Source organism: Mytilus trossulus, chromosome 11 (assembly GCF_036588685.1).
Source record: "Mytilus trossulus isolate FHL-02 chromosome 11, PNRI_Mtr1.1.1.hap1, whole genome shotgun sequence".
Taxonomy (NCBI): domain Eukaryota; kingdom Metazoa; phylum Mollusca; class Bivalvia; order Mytilida; family Mytilidae; genus Mytilus; species Mytilus trossulus.
Genome location: NC_086383.1, coordinates 5,472,536 through 5,489,588, shown reverse-complemented (window position 1 = coordinate 5,489,588; position 17,053 = coordinate 5,472,536). Strand labels below are relative to the sequence as shown.

The following is a 17,053-nucleotide window of genomic DNA, read 5'->3' as shown; positions in this document are numbered from 1 at the left end:
ATAGAAAACAATGATAACATGAATAAGTTAATTGGTAGGACGTAACATTATGTATTAAGGTGTATTTTTTATCAAATGAATAACACTCATGACTTTATTGATTGACTTCCAGCCTTTATTTGGTCATGTTGATTGGCTTATCCAGCATCACAAGACATTATTACAGCATTTCCATTGGTTATTTGTTAGGTCAATGATGACTTTCAAAGGTTAAGACAATTGTTTTAACAACTTGTGAAAATATGATATCGCTTGATATCAACTCTCACTATTAAATTTAAATTGTAATAATAAACTTGCTACAGGCTTGCTCAATTATTATATTGAAATTAGATAACTTGAATTGATATCAAGTGATTTCTCAATTTTATATCACATTTTCACTCATTATGGAACCTATAATTATGTGGATAGGACCATCAAAGATGAGTTAAAAATAATGTCATATTACAATAATATTGGCATAAATGGTTGTATTAATAAAAGTTATGCATCTGTTTTGTAATATATATTTTGGAAAGTTATATAAGGTACATGGACTGTACCAATATAAAAGATAATAATTGCAGAGGTTATCATAATCTCATTATTGCGCACAATGAACATGATAAATTACTTCAATTATAATATATTTTTAGCTAATTTTAGAATATATTTAATAAAAAAATCATGTTTCCAATTTATGAAAGTAACAAATTATTGCAATAAATTTAATATAAAAGCTATCACTTTTTGTGTTTACTTTGTGAAGGGAAGTACACTCGTACATGTTGTCCCTCTACACATAACCTCCGTATCTCCCAGCGAACTTTATCATTGCAATCACTGCAGGAGAAATCAAATGTCTCCTGCGTTATATGTTTATAGCACCTCTTGTTAGGAGTAGTCCAAATGTCCTGAACTAATTGTAAACTTCTCTTCATATTTTCTTTTTCTACTTTCAGTTTATCACATGTGATCTCAAGTCTACTTTCACTTTGTCTCAAATCATTAGCATAATTCCTCATTATGTTTACTTTCTCACTATATATTTTGATAACCACATCTTTGTCAAGAAGTTTGTATTCGGGTGAACTTTCAAGCTCTTCAACTGTCCGTGTCTTTGCAAACTCAAAGCAGACTTTGAATAAATTTTTTAATCCATGTTTCTGAGCTAGATAGAGAGACTGAATCGATCTCTCCTGATTCAATAGAAATTCTTCACATCTCTTCTTTATTCTTTCTATCTCATATTCTTCTGATAGTTCTAATAAATAACTCACATTTTCCTCTGAAAAATGAGAAAAGAAATACTATCAGAATCACTAAGCCTTGAAGAAAAAATGTTCAGATTAAGTTTTGCCGTGACTTTCATAAAACATGAGTCTTTTTGTTAGTGTTGTTGGGTTACTGTTTTCATACACTCTTTAGTGTACCACACTTCTTTTGTATCTTTACTTTTCATACCAAGTATACAGTAAAGGGTTTTTCTGTCTTCTGTTGCTCATATTTGACCTAAATTGAAGAGTTCAAGACTCTTTATCAACTATAAAATGTTTTTCATTACAAATACAAAAATACACAAATAAAATCAAATAAGTAAACTACAGTCATTCCAACAATTTATAATGAACATAGTTTTATGAATAAAAGCTTTAAACAAGGAATGTTTTATTTAAACAGATTTTATGATCATTTATCTATAAAAAAAATATTTACACACAAACACAATATAAATGAATGATGTAATTGTTTTGTGTATTTTGGAATTTTTACTCGGGTTTTAGTTTATGCAGCTTATTATAATTTTCAAATCTCACAGAAAATGTTAGTTTTCATGTAAATATAGCTTATTAATCATTAATGAAACAAATCATATCATCACTAATTTACCTTAGATTCTAAAACAGTTTTTGTGTTGTAATGGAAGGTAGCTCCTGTCTGACTTATAATTACCAGATATAGGTGTCTTTGTTGTTTAAGGAAGGTCACTCCTGTCTGACTTACCATATTATGTTTCTGTGTTTTTAATGGGAAGTAACTTCTCCAGAGACAGACTTACCAGATAAAGGTTTCTGTGTTGTCAATGGAAGATAACTCCTATCAAACTTACCAGATAAAGGTTTCTGTGTTGTCAATGGAAGATAACTCCTATCAAACTAACCAGATATAGGTTTCTGTGTTGTCAATGGAAGATAACTCCTATCAAACTAACCAGATATAGGTTTCTGTGTTGTCAATGGAAGATAACTCCTATCAAACTTACCAGATATAGGTTTCTGTGTTGTCAATGGGAGGTAACTCCTTTCTGACTTACCAGATATAGGTTTCTGTGTTGTCAATGGAAGATAACTCCTATCAAACTAACCAGATATAGGTTTCTGTGTTGTCAATGGGAGATAACTCCTTTCTGACTTACCAGATATAGGTTTCTGTGTTGTCAATGGAAGATAACTCCTATCAAACTAACCAGATATAGGTTTCTGTGTTGTCAATGGAAGATAACTCCTATCAAACTTACCAGATATAGGTTTCTGTGTTGTCAATGGGAGGTAACTCCTTTCTGACTTACCAGATATAGGTTTCTGTGTTGTCAATGGAAGATAACTCCTATCAAACTAACCAGATATAGGTTTCTGTGTTGTCAATGGGAGATAACTCCTTTCTGACTTACCAGATATAGGTTTCTGTGTTGTCAATGGAAGATAACTCCTATCAAACTAACCAGATATAGGTTTCTGTGTTGTCAATGGAAGATAACTCCTATCAAACTTACCAGATATAGGTTTCTGTGTTGTCAATGGGAGGTAACTCCTTTCTGACTTACCAGATATAGGTTTCTGTGTTGTCAATGGAAGATAACTCCTATCAAACTTACCAGATATAGGTTTCTGTGTTGTCAATGGGAGGTAACTCCTTTCTGACTTACCAGATATAGGTTTCTGTGTTGTCAATGGAAGAAAACTCCTACCAAACTTACCAGATATAGGTTTCTGTGTTGTCAATGGGAGGTAACTCCTTTCTGACTTACCAGATATAGGTTTCTGTGTTGTCAATGGAAGATAACTCCTATCAAACTAACCAGATATAGGTTTCTGTGTTGTCAATGGGAGATAACTCCTTTCTGACTTACCAGATATAGGTTTCTGTGTTGTCAATGGAAGATAACTCCTATCAAACTAACCAGATATAGGTTTCTGTGTTGTCAATGGGAGATAACTCCTTTCTGACTTACCAGATATAGGTTTCTGTGTTGTCAATGGAAGATAACTCCTATCAAACTAACCAGATATAGGTTTCTGTGTTGTCAATGGAAGATAACTCCTATCAAACTTACCAGATATAGGTTTCTGTGTTGTCAATGGGAGGTAACTCCTTTCTGACTTACCAGATATAGGTTTCTGTGTTGTCAATGGAAGATAACTCCTATCAAACTTACCAGATATAGGTTTCTGTGTTGTCAATGGGAGGTAACTCCTTTCTGACTTACCAGATATAGGTTTCTGTGTTGTCAATGGAAGATAACTCCTACCAAACTTACCAGATATAGGTTTCTGTGTTGTCAATGGAAGATAACTCCTATCAAACTTACCAGATATAGGTTTCTGTGTTGTCAATGGGAGGTAACTCCTTTCTGACTTACCAGATATAGGTTTCTGTGTTGTCAATGGAAGATAACTCCTATCAAACTTACCAGATATAGGTTTCTGTGTTGTCAATGGGAGGTAACTCCTTTCTGACTTACCAGATATAGGTTTCTGTGTTGTCAATGGGAGGTAACTCCTTTCTGACTTACCAGATATATGTGTTTTCTGTGTTGTCAATGGAAGATAACTCCTATCAAACTTACCAGATATAGGTTTCTGTGTTGTCAATGGGAGGTAACTCCTTTCTGACTTACCAGATATAGGTTTCTGTGTTGTCAATGGGAGGTAACTCCTTTCTGACTTACCAGATATAGGTTTCTGTGTTGTCAATGGGAGATAACTCCTTTCTGACTTACCAGATACAGGTTTCTGTGTTGTCAATGGGAGGTAACTCTTGTCAGACTTACCATATTATGTTTCTGTGTTTTTAATGGGAAGTAACTTCTCCAGAGACAGACTTACCAGATAAAGGTTTCTGTGTTGTCAATGGAAGATAACTCCTATCAAACTTACCAGATAAAGGTTTCTGTGTTGTCAATGGGAGGTAACTCTTGTCAGACTTACCAGATAAAGGTTTCTGTGTTGTCAATGGAAGATAACTCCTATCAAACTTACCAGATATAGGTTTCTGTGTTGTCAATGGGAGGTAACTCCTTTCTGACTTACCAGATATAGGTTTCTGTGTTGTCAATGGGAGGTAACTCCTTTCTGACTTACCAGATATAGGTTTCTGTGTTGTCAATGGGAGATAACTCCTTTCTGACTTACCAGATACAGGTTTCTGTGTTGTCAATGGGAGGTAACTCTTGTCAGACTTACCAGATAAAGGTTTCTGTGTTGTCAATGGAAGATAACTCCTATCAAACTTTCCAGATATAGGTTTCTGTGTTGTCAATGGGAGGTAACTCCTTTCTGACTTACCAGATATAGGTTTCTGTGTTGTCAATGGGAGATAACTCCTTTCTGACTTACCAGATACAGGTTTCTGTGTTGTCAATGGGAGGTAACTCTTGTCAGACTTACCAGATATAGGTTTCTGTGTTGTCAATGGGAAATGACTCTTGTCAGACTTACCAGATATAGGTTTCTGTGTTGTCAATGGGAGATAACTCCTTTCTGACTTACCAGATATAGGTTTCTGTGTTGTCAATGGGAGATAACTCCTTTCTGACTTACCAGATATAGGTTTCTGTGTTGTCAATGGGAGATAACTCCTTTCTGACTTACTAGATATAGATTTCAGTGTTGTCAATTGGAGATAACTCCTGTCTGACTTACCAGATATAGATTTCAGTGTTGTCAATGGGAGGTAACTCTTGTCAGACTTATAAGATATAGGTTTCGGTGTTGTCAATGGGAGATAACTCCTTTCTGACTTACCAGATATAGATTTCAGTGTTGTCAATGGGAGGTAACTCTTGTCAGACTCATTAGATATAGGTTTCTGTGTTGTCAATGGGAGATAACTCCTTTCTGACTTACCAGATATAGGTTTCTGTGTTGTCAATGGGAGATAACTCCTTTCTGACTTACCAGATATATGTTTTCTGTGTTGTCAATGGGAGATAACTCCTACCAAACTTACCAGATATAGGTTTCTGTGTTGTCAATGGGAGATAACTCCTATCAAACTAACCAGATATAGGTTTCTGTGTTGTCAATTGGAGATAACTCCTATCAAACTAACTAGATATAGGTTTCTGTGTTGTCAATGGGAGATAACTCCTTTCTGACTTACCAGATATAGGTTTCTGTGTTGTCAATGGGAGATAACTCCTACCAAACTTACCAGATATAGGTTTCTGTGTTGTCAATGGGAGATAACTCTTATCAAACTTACCAGATATTGGTTGATGTGTTGTCAATGGGAGGTAACTCCTGTCTGACTTACCAGCTATATGTTTCTGTGTTGTCAATGGGAGATAACTCCTGTCTGACTTACCAGCTATAGGTTTCTGTGTTGTCGATGGGAGATAACTCCTGTCAGACTTACCAGATTATGCTTCTGGTTTCTGTGTTGTCAATGGGAGATAACTCCTGTCTGACTTACCAGGTATAGGTTTCTGTGTTGTCAATAGGAGATAACTCCTGTCAAACTTACCAGATATTGGTTTCTGTGTTGTAATGGGAGGTAACTCTTGTCAGACTTACCAGATATTGGTTTCTGGGTTGCGTAGATACAATGCAGTAGTTCTGTAATCTCATTCAGTTTCTTGTCAGCCAGAAATATTTCCTTGGCTTCCTCAGGGTTCCCATAATCCTCTAGAAACATCCTCCTCCATACTCCTGACCACTCGGCTAGGTAAGATTTATGTACAAACAAGTTAGTACCCTCGACAATCAGGGTTAGGTCACTCAGCTGATCTGGCTGTGTAAAATCATGGAGTACAGAGTCATCCATTGCTGCTCTTCATCTTGAGTGAGATCTTTAAAATAAAAATTAAAATACACCATAATTGAAATACAAAGTCCAAAATTACCAGGGAAAAAAGCATGCAAAAAAAATTAGATGGAACCAATACATAGATTACCGATTGTATATACTGTCTTTATCGTCCTGAACATGCATGTATTATTTGCCTTTAGAAACTAAGCAACCAACAATCAATCTATTCATTATATTAAAAAAAGAGGGAGGCGTCTGACTTTGTAAAGTTTTATTGAAACAATGGGAAGGCATACATATATGACACTGTCAAGGGGCCTATAGAGTTCCTTAATTAAAAGCTTTTGAATCTAATAATAATTTGAAAAATGTATAAGTTGGAAAAATAAAACTACTTACATGTGTAAGATCAATAAATTCTATGCATTGTTAAGAAATATTCTCAAATCGCATGTAGTAAACTGAAGTGTCAAACTTAGTTGTAAGTATTCTGTTTATAATGTGAGAGGGATTTAAAACAGAAAAAAAATCAATATTTTACTATAGTATTTACGCCCAAACTTTAAAAACTTGAAGAGGATTTTTAATCAATTTGATTAGCTGTAGATAAATAAACTTCATTGAAACGTAAATAATGGGCAGAAATAGTGTCAAGCTTTCATTAATTCTGAAATTGATAAATATCTCTGAATATCAATATTACTGCAAGTGAAATTTGTGAGTTGGGGAATATATATTTTTTTTCAATATTTGCCAACACTTACAGTCTTTTAAATTAGAAAAATCATGAGATAAATCTGTTCTTGCACATAACAGTCCAATGGGAGAATTCTTTATGTTATGTTCATCATAACATTCAAAGATACTCAAAATTTGAACCACAATACATTGAATTCAATGTTGAAAATGATTTTTCCCCCCTGTCAACTCTGCAAAAGAACCTAAGAAATGATCAGGCTGTATCAGCATATTAAATCGGAAATAAATTGTTAGAATGATGCTAGCCTGCCAGTTTCAAAGAAATATCTCCAGAATGAATTTTAGTAAAAGGAAATATGTGCTTTAACTTTCAAAGCAAATTTTGGGAGACCATTATCTATTTATTTCTAATGCAGATACAGATTACTTGAGAAAGTTTCACAGCAATCCCGAAATTGATTATTTTTACCACTTAGAATTCTTTCTATTTTAATTTGTAAATGAGATATTTTAGAATTGTAGAGTCTTTTCATGTTTTTTTGTTGTCTTGATCCTCAGACAATTGTGAAGTTATCTGTATCAATATTAATTTGAACTTTGATCTTATTTACATGTACATTATTTGTACTTACCTTTCAGAATTTGAAATAACTAATTTTCTTTACTCCAAACTCTATAGTTTTAAACTTTTTTAAAAAGATTCACATTTTCTTGAATATTTGTGGTTTAGAATAATATCAACTGTTCAATTTGAAATTGAAATTGAATTTCTAGCTAGGGTAATTTGCAAATTATAGATTTCAAGTATCTGTTTATATAAAAATCAAATAAAATGTGCACTTTAAACTTTACAAAATTGATTTTTGCGATTTACACAAATGTCAAACCACCTATTTTCTTATATCCTTCACAAAGATCTATTATCTTTGGTATATATTTTACTAAACTTTAGGCTCAAACTTTAAAAACAAAATATGTTGAGTATAATTGTCACAATTGTGTTCACAATAGAAGTATTACATTTTAACAATTGTAAATATTTGTTTAAAGTATTTTGTTTTTTAAAGTTCTGAACTTAAATAATCCATCATTGTAGTTTTGTTGTTAGATTGAAGAATGTAAAGGCTAAAATTATTGTTGTTTTGATCACTACAGGGGGTAGGGTGGGATCACTACAGGGGAAAGGATGAGAGAGCTCTGGGTAGGGATTTTGATGCTGTCTATGATCATTTAGTCAAGTAATAAAGAGATTGTGAAATTCTGAAGCCATTTAACAATTGTTTTACATAGCTCCATGCTATATTGAAATTATGGGAGAGATCCGTTTGCGCCAAAAATGCATCCTTTTGCGCCACGACTTTTTTTCTCGAATGCTACGTTTGCGCCACCTATTTTAAAATTACATGGTATCATTTGCGCCAAAAATAAAATATACAATTGCACCAATTAGAAGAAAATTGACTTCCCTCCACTTTATTCTGACTTGAAACCGGCAGTTTACACGGCAAATGTTTCCTTTTCTCAAACATACTTTCTTCTTACTGTTGCTGCGTAGGTACATCCTAATTTAATGTATGTAGTACCCTTGCGAAAATGGTGCAGGATATCACAAGATATCCCCAGGATATCTCAGGATAATCTTGAGAAAAATCACAGGGCAATCTTGAGATATCCTGATCCTGAGATAGGGTTAAACATGGGACGGTATTGGAACAAGGATATTCCAGGGATATCCAGAGACAGTCCAGACCATAAATATCCTAGCAGAAAATCCTGTGATAATCCTGTGCTCAGGATTCCTCAGGTCCTGGTCTCAGGAAATTATCCTGATGTCAGAATTTACAGATTTGCTTGCATTGAGTAAGCCCTGGGATAATCCTGGTATATCCTGTGAATATCCTGACAATGTCCTTAGTTTGTCAGGATTAGATTTGCTTGCATTTAGTTGGTCCTGGTATATCCTGAAAATATCCTGTGAATATCCTTAGAATGTCTTTACTTCAGGACCAATAAATGTCTTGCATGAATTCTATTTATAAGAAATTACAAAATTTGAGTAAAATCCTTTTTTAATGCACATTTTTCTTCTATTGCAAATATTTTCTTAAATTAGTTTGAATCCATATTCCTTATTTTAAACAAGGGCAGATCCAGCCATTTCAAAAAGGGGTGTTCCCAACCCTGGATAATAAAAGGGGGTTCAACTATTTGTCCCTATTCAAATGTATAGATTGTCCACAAAAAAAACCCAGAACCCTCCCCTGAATACACAACTGATAAGGTAGGTGTTTGCCCTGGTATCATTTTTAAATGCACATTTTTTTCTATTGCAAATATTTTCTTAAATTATTTTAAATCCATATTTACTTATTCTAATCAAGGACAGATCCAGCCATTTCAAAAAGGGGGGTTCAAAACCCATGATAAAGGGGAATCCAGCTATATGTCCCTATCCAAATGCGTTGATTATCAAAAAAAAATTAGAACCCTCCCCTGATTATGCCACTGATAAGATAGATGTTTGCCTTGGTACACAGGGGCTTGTTTAGTGAGTCGAACGAGGTTTTACTGTCAATGGCGGTCACTATCCTATTTAATGCAAGATATCAGAAGTGCAAATTTTCATCAAAATGTGTTATTTTTACCCCGTTCACAGATTGTAACTGAAAGTAAAGCACACATCCAATTATTATTATATGAAACAAATGTATTTTTTATAATTATGTAGAAAAAAAATGTTTTAATTGTAAAAAAATAAAAAATTAACATGAAATTAGTGTTTTATTGGGAAATTGGGGAAATCATCATTAGGGGGGGTAACTCATGGTGGGTTATCTCCCTTATTTACCAAGAAAGTGGTCATAATACTTTCATATTTTGCTGAGGACACCCTAATCTTGCAAAATGATAAATATTGTAGAAATCTATTGGAGGATTTTTTTTTAACAAAATATCCTTATCCACCTTAAAGCAAGAATTGTAGTTGTATGAAAAATAAGTACAAATGAGTATTTGTATTGGCCATGTTAAATAGCTTATCTCAAAGGCTGTTGAAGTTCAGATTAAAAAAAATGCCTTGTATTTAATGATTATTTAACTATTAAATTAGATTCTAGTACTAATAAGCAAACTTGTTGGTCATATTTAATTGCTTAATGCCCATATTGTTATCTTAAATTACCAATAACAAGAATGTGTCCAAAGTACACGGATGCCCCACTCGCGCTATCCTTTTGCATGTTCCATGGACCGTGAAATTGGGTAATAATCTAATTTGGCATTAAAATTAGAAAGATTATACTATAGGGAACATATGTACTAAGTTTCAAGTTGATTGGAATTCAATTTCATCAAAAACTACCTTGACCCAAAACTTTAACCTGAAACTTCCACTTTCATTTTCTATGTTCAGTGGACCGTGAAATCGAAGTCAAAAGTCTTAGAAAGATCATATAATAAGTAACATGTGTACTAAGTTTCAAGTTGATTGGACTTCAGCTTCATCAAAAACTACCTTGATCAAAAACTTTAACCTGAACGAACGGACGCACAGACGGACAAACGAACGGAGCTACAGACCAGAAAACATAATGCCCCTCTACTATCGTAGGTGGGGCATAAAAATGGTACGCCAGTGGAGGATCAACGAGAGGATTCTGGGGGGGTTGGAACCCACCCTTTTTTAGCAAGATCAATGCATATGAAAGGGTTTATAGTACATAGTTTGAACCCCACCCCTTTTTTAAAATGGCTGGATCTGCACCTGTACCCACCCAATATTAAAACTAAAGTAACTATGCATCAGATATAATAATATAAAAGGATACATGTAAAGTTTCTGCTTCTTTCTGTAATATTTTGTTGTCTCTGTTCTTCCAAGTAGAATCGCTGGATAAATGTAACTTAAATCTCCACGGAATCTGTTTTACTATCAAAACTGGCAGCTCCATTTTGATATTTAATCATTCCAATCCCCTAAAAGCATGAAAAGTATAAAAAAAATTCCACAAAGAATCAATTGTTCTAGATGTTTTAAAGCAATAAAATTCAATTGAAATGTTGTTGCCTGTTTCTACACTACATCGGAAGCTGTTAAGGAATCAAATTCATTTCAAAACCCTCCCCCTTTTTATCCCCTGAAGATTAAAAAAACTGGCTACTTATTATTTTCACAAAAGAACAATTCAAACAATTCAAAAACTATAAATTTTAGGTAACTACCAATAAGCATATGTGGAAACAATTATTCATTTTGTTTATATAATTAAAAATAAATTTTCAAATATGCTTTCAGACTTTCTGATGTTGCTTTGCTCAAAGAAACCATAAAAAAAATCATAGTTCCTCAACAAATTATATTTTATAATAATATACACATGTCTGTCATGTTAAATTAAATTTGTAATGCACTTATCTGAAATCTTTCTGCCTGGAAATGTCTTTTCCGTGTTTCCATCAGCGTAATCTCCATTTTGGTGACGTATTACCCAAGAGTGCACTTACGCTGACGTTGAGACTGTGACAATCTCGCCCCAGATAATATCGGCCAGAAGTTGATCTGTGCCGTAACGGAAGTATGAAAATAAATCAAGGGTGTCAAAACAAATATTTATTAATATGCAGTTTTATTAAGTATAATAAAAAAATAACCTTTAGTTTAAACGGCACATGGTGCATGTGAATAAACAAGTGGACTCACTTGGAAGGTATTTTAGGGCCGAACTGTTCAGTACGATTAAAACCACGAGGTCAATGTTTGTTTACATTGTACATACGTTGAGAAACGTCTGTCGTGGGCCTATCTATCATTGATCTGATATTTTTCTAAGTTATTTATATGCCGGACGACAATTAATAGAAAGGCACATATGTGAACTTGGAGAAAATCAGAATTTACATCTTTAGGGAAAGGAAGAGTAAAAAAAACTTCTTGCAGCAAACCAGTAACGACAGTGACAGTCCCACACGCAGTGTTACCAGTTTTAAAACAATAAAATGTACCACCAGTATTGTAAATAAAACCCAACACTTTGCATATATACGGCAATGACTAAATTATGTGTTTTTCAACACTTCCAAAATAGTTCGGAATGTGATTTTTTATTGATGTGTCATTTAAATTATAATCTTAACCTGCTTCACGGGGGGGGGGGGGGGGGGGGGGGGGGGGGGGGTCTCAACATGGGATTTTGGGTACAGGTGTGCAGCTGGGATTTTAAAAACACCCCCCATTCATATATTGAATAATTGTGAATTCCCTACCTATACATATATTTCACAGCGAAATCATAACCCATTCATATATTTATGACCCATTGATATATCACAATCGGTCAATTACTACCTATTGATATATTTCCTCGGTAAAATTGCACCCCATTGATATATTTGATGGATCAAAAAAGGGACCCATTCCAGCGGCACATATGTATATACCTTTATATAGGAAGAGACCTCCCCGTGACCTGCTTAGGCTAATAGACCAATGATTACTCTGAAGTAAATTGGCTGTTATGATAGACAAGCTTTGGAGTTTCTCGGACACCCTGCTGTTTTTATTGCAAAAATCTATTACTTTGGAATACTGTCCTCGTTATGCTTCCATGAACAGGAAGAACATGAAGAATAGCAGTAACTGTGTAAATAAGTTAACTGTCAAAATATGTTTAATATCTTTAATTAACACCAATAATCTTTGCACTATGCCATTAATAACTTGTGTATTTCAAAAATGTTTGACAAAATAGTTTTAGTTTCTTCCCACTAATGACTATTCCCTTACCCTACACAAATCCTGGCTAAAACACTATTTTCATGTGAATATTTACTTTTTAACAAACAACAGATAATTTTAATCCCAAAGATTTTCTTTCTTATTTAGTTGAATTTGTGATATAGATTATATTATTTCTTAAGTCTCAATACCAGGAATCATCCAGGACTTTAATTTTTTTTGCATTCAGAAAGAATTTGTAAAGTATCTGAAAGTTGGATGAATATTGAAGGAAAAGTCCTGACATATCCTGGTCTATATTATATTTATTTTTTAAAGTCTTGAGATGTCCTGAGAATTCCCCTAGTTTAAAGCTGCTTGATTTGAAAGTCCTGACATTTCCTGAAATTCTCCCATGATTTTTTTCCCTAGAAAAAGGGCTAAATGCTTCACAGGATATTTTCAGGATATCCCAGGATAATCTTGAGATATCCTGATTAAAAAAAATGTCAGGATTTATTTCTGCAAGGGCAGCTTGTAAGTTCACTTTATTGTCTAAAAAGACAAACATTGAAGGATGAAATGTATAAAACATGCAGTTCATAATTCCCCGTGGAAGGCTTCTGCTCCATTACTAATACGGCTTGCGGTAGATAGAGTTTCATCCCATACGGATGGTGAGAGCATAGTAGTGTGTCATCAACGTATCTGGCTAAAACATAATCAGCAAAAGCTTATATTTTCTTCTCTTTTGGGCATATCTTGTATAAAATATTCAGCAAAACAATAAGTTTTCTTCTCTCTCTGTACATGGACTGTCTACTGCATTTCAAGTCATTTCTCTCCAGATGCTTATCTTCATGGTGAAATCTATCGGATCATATGATACTTTTTAAGCCAAAAATAAGAATAAATATTAATCATTAATATTTATGATAGATATGTGTACAGGTAAATTGGCGCAAATAAGTTCCGATTATTGGCGCAAATGATACATTTGAAAACTAAAATTTGGCGCAAATGATACCCCTGAAAAACAGTAATTGGCGCAAAAGGACTACTGCCGAAATTATGAAGAAAAATTGAAATTTCAGCCTCGTTCTATGCAATGTATTAAACCTTCTTTTCACACTTGAAAATTTAGTAAGTTAGTTAAAAATATGATTTTATAACAAAATAGAGTGTAGATAGAAACCTGCAGTTTTCCTGAAAAGATTGTCTTTTTGTATAATTTGAATATTTTACTGGTGATTACTTTGTATTCCCTGGAAAATTCTCCAAATATTTATCCTTGAGTAGGATTATTAAGTCTTAAAAATTGAAAGAAAATTGTCAATCTGCTGTATCCTGTTTTAAGTCAATAAGTATTCTATATATATATATCTACTAAATCTTCAAGTTAGATGGAATTGCTATTCAAAAGTTAAATAGATGTTGATAAATACAGGGTCCCTTTGTAAAATGATTGACTTGTTTAAATTCTAAAACAATGTATTGCCAGTCCTTATCCCTTCTAGAGTCAATTAGAATAATCATGATTATTAATGTACATAAAACTCGAAGCATGAACATTGTGAATAAGATTAACCATTTATAGATATTTATGGATAAAATTAAGGTATATCTATATGACTAAAATTCATGACCTTAAATATAATTAAACAAAATAAATTTTGCAGCATCAACAATTTTCATTCTTACCTTTGAATTATTGAACATCCATATATAAATATATTTCCCAGGTAAGTACCAGGTGAGAAATTTAATTACTTTATGCTGAAAGATTTTACCCAGGTATACATTACAGAATAAGTACAAATGTATACTGTATAAATATAAGTCAGAAATTTAAATTTATAACATTTATTGAATTAGGTCTATAAATATTTTTTTGTTGACAGCATAGTGTGAGAAAAGTAAATTTATTACAATTATTTTTTAATATTTGTTTAATTATGGGTCCATTAAATTTATCTGGATGTTAAAAATAGTAAAATTGATACATATGAAAAAAGTTTGGAATGCTGAGCCATGAATTTTTCTGGACCTAATTTCAGGGAGGAGGGTAAAAATGCTTCTCTTGTAGAATGTTATATTATGAGTGGTGAATAAGAAAACTAAGTATGAAAATGTTGTCATATATGCATGATATATAGGAAAAACTTCTTCAGCAGCATTATTCTCAAACTATGAAAACAAATTGGGTTTGATTAATTCTTATAACAAAACTTATCATAAGCTGTCAGTATCTAGCTCTTGGTTAAGGGTTCTTTAAAAAAATATGACTATTTTTGAAACCATGTTATTTTTGTTTGTTTTTAGAATGTTTATGCCAAAGATGACCATATGTGTAACAATAAGACTTCATTTTTTCTTCAAATTTGATTTTCAATTATCTTTTACCTAGAAGGTGTTTTGCTTCATTATGTAGCTTTCTAAGCAATCAACTGTACATGATAAAATCATCTGCCTGGGTTCCCCCAGTCTGTCTTTCCACACTGTGATTTATTGTTTATTTATTTATCAGAAGTTATATAAGTTATGTGTATTGAAGATTTTAGGTTTTATCTGATTTACCTTCAATGTAAATAAACTGGAATCATTTGTTTATTTACTTGTTGTTGAATTATTTTATCTTTATGATCTCTTCATCCAGATTTTATGGGGTTAAACTTATATTATGTCACAGAAAACATGTACTTTTCTAAGGGACGACATCAAAAGGTCGATGTAGGATAAAAAAAACTTCATTCATATAGTTTTTCCCCCTACCTACCTCTTAACTTGATTTGGTTGACCAATAAGGTTTCTATATAAAATCAATGTCAATTAAACAAAACAAAACTTGCAGCAATTTTGACCCCCACCCCCAAACTATTTGAATTAACTTTTTTATCCTTCATTGATTTTTTGATGTCCTCCCTAATGATAAAAATATTGTGTTACAATCTTTGCAAACAGAATTTCAAAGGTCTTCATTATATACTCTATAATCTTCACTTAATTGTGTTTTCTCTATCAATTTAGTGGCTTAGTAATCTGAGTAGTTCACTCTAAATTTAGTTGAAAATGAAAGCTATTTCTCCTGTCATAGATGATTTGAAAAAAGAAGATGTAGTATGATTGCCTGAGACAACTCTCCACAAGAGACCAAAATGATACAGACATTAACAACTATAGGTTACTGTATGGCCGTCAACAATGAGTAGAGTCCATACCGCAAAGGCTGCTATATAAGGCTTCAAAATGGCAATGTAAAACAATTCAAACCAGAAAACTAACGGCCTTATTTATATATAAAAAAGAAACGAAAAACAAATATGTAACACATGACCAAAATGACACAGACATTAACAGCTATAGGTTACTGTATGGCCGTCAACAATGAGTAAAGCCCATACCGCAAAGTCAGCTATAAAAGACTTCAAAATGACAATGTAAAACAATTCAAACGAGAAACCTAACAGCCTTTAATTTATATATAAAAATAAACGAAAAAACAAATGTGTAACAGATAAACAATCAACAACCACTGAATTACTGGCTCCTGACTTGGGACAGGCACATACCTAATGATAGTAATGATAGTTCTCTTTGGGAACTTTGGCATCTTACACTCAAAAAGAACTAGCAACCATGATATAGCTATATGGTGGCTGAAGATGGCATTAGATACTAACAAACAAACAAACATATCATTTATTTCATTCAAATGGATGAAAAAAAAAGTAATAAATTGTATGTGTGATTAATTAGATTTCCACAGGACCTCAATGTATGAATGGGTGAGGATTTTTTTCTACACATTTATACCTATAATTCTTTGTTGAGACCCCCCTGTGAGAGAAAATAGGACATTTAAAAATACAATTAATACATTGAGGGTGACTTACCTTTAATATGTGTTACAAACAAGGGATGAATTGTTTCTTCTTAATAAAATCACCTTTATTTAAATACTAACACAAAGGTCATTATAAACAGAATAAAAGTCAACTTTTAGTTACAATTTATTATACTTATATGGTTGGCATTTTGACAGAAATTCCTAATCAATTTTTATTTAATATATTTAGATTACATATTAATCTGAGATCAAAACCCCTTAGACGTATTTGATCTTTGATAATGACTTTTGTTCACATTTCACTTGTAACATGGAATTAGTTTGCAATAGATAATAGGTTTCAACGGGATATGATTTATTGTTTGACAAATCGTTCCTTGCCGTTTAGTATTTTTGGTCTTCAGCTGTATAACACAACTTCGTGACACTAAAGATAAACTGTAGTTAATATGATAAGATGGTATTTAAACCAAAAGTAATTCCCCTCATCTCTTTTTATTCAAATCACAACACAAGAAGAGTATTTCATATAAAAACATCCTAACTTCTCTATATGACATTTAAAAAAGCTTTTTTTCTAGTTGTAATCGTGTATCAGTTGATGTACTGTGCAGAAGTGTTATTTTCAATTCTGTGAAATTCAGGTTAAAGTTTTTGGTCAAGGTAGTTTAATGAAGTTGAAGTTTAAGTCCTATGACTCCAATCAACTTAAAATTTAGTACACAATTGTTCTTTCTGATTTGATTCTAATTTTGATGCCAAATTAGAGATTTTACCACATT

General features: G+C 32.8%; 2 protein-coding genes across 5 annotated transcripts in view; one reads left to right on the top strand and one right to left on the bottom strand.

Annotated features, from left to right (window-relative positions):
* The window catches only part of LOC134690669 (tudor domain-containing protein 7-like), a 74,165-nt gene that overhangs the window by 19,669 nt on the left and 37,443 nt on the right, over positions 1-17,053 (top strand). The gene's annotated exons all lie outside the window — the stretch shown is intronic.
* On the bottom strand, positions 725-16,416 carry LOC134690671 (BTB and MATH domain-containing protein 38-like). 4 transcript variants are annotated; one of them, XM_063550665.1, is made up of 3 exons: positions 16,318-16,416; positions 5,778-6,052; positions 725-1,270 (listed from the first exon to the last, which is right to left on the bottom strand). In XM_063550665.1, the coding sequence occupies exons 2-3, from the start codon at positions 6,025-6,027 to the stop codon at positions 726-728; spliced, it is 795 nt and encodes a 264-aa protein (XP_063406735.1). In that variant the 5' UTR covers positions 6,028-6,052; positions 16,318-16,416; the 3' UTR covers position 725. The 4 variants fall into 4 exon arrangements, with proteins under 4 accessions (XP_063406735.1, XP_063406734.1, XP_063406733.1 ...); XM_063550664.1 differs by lacking the exon at positions 16,318-16,416 and adding an exon at positions 14,126-14,218; XM_063550663.1 differs by lacking the exon at positions 16,318-16,416 and adding an exon at positions 7,344-7,673.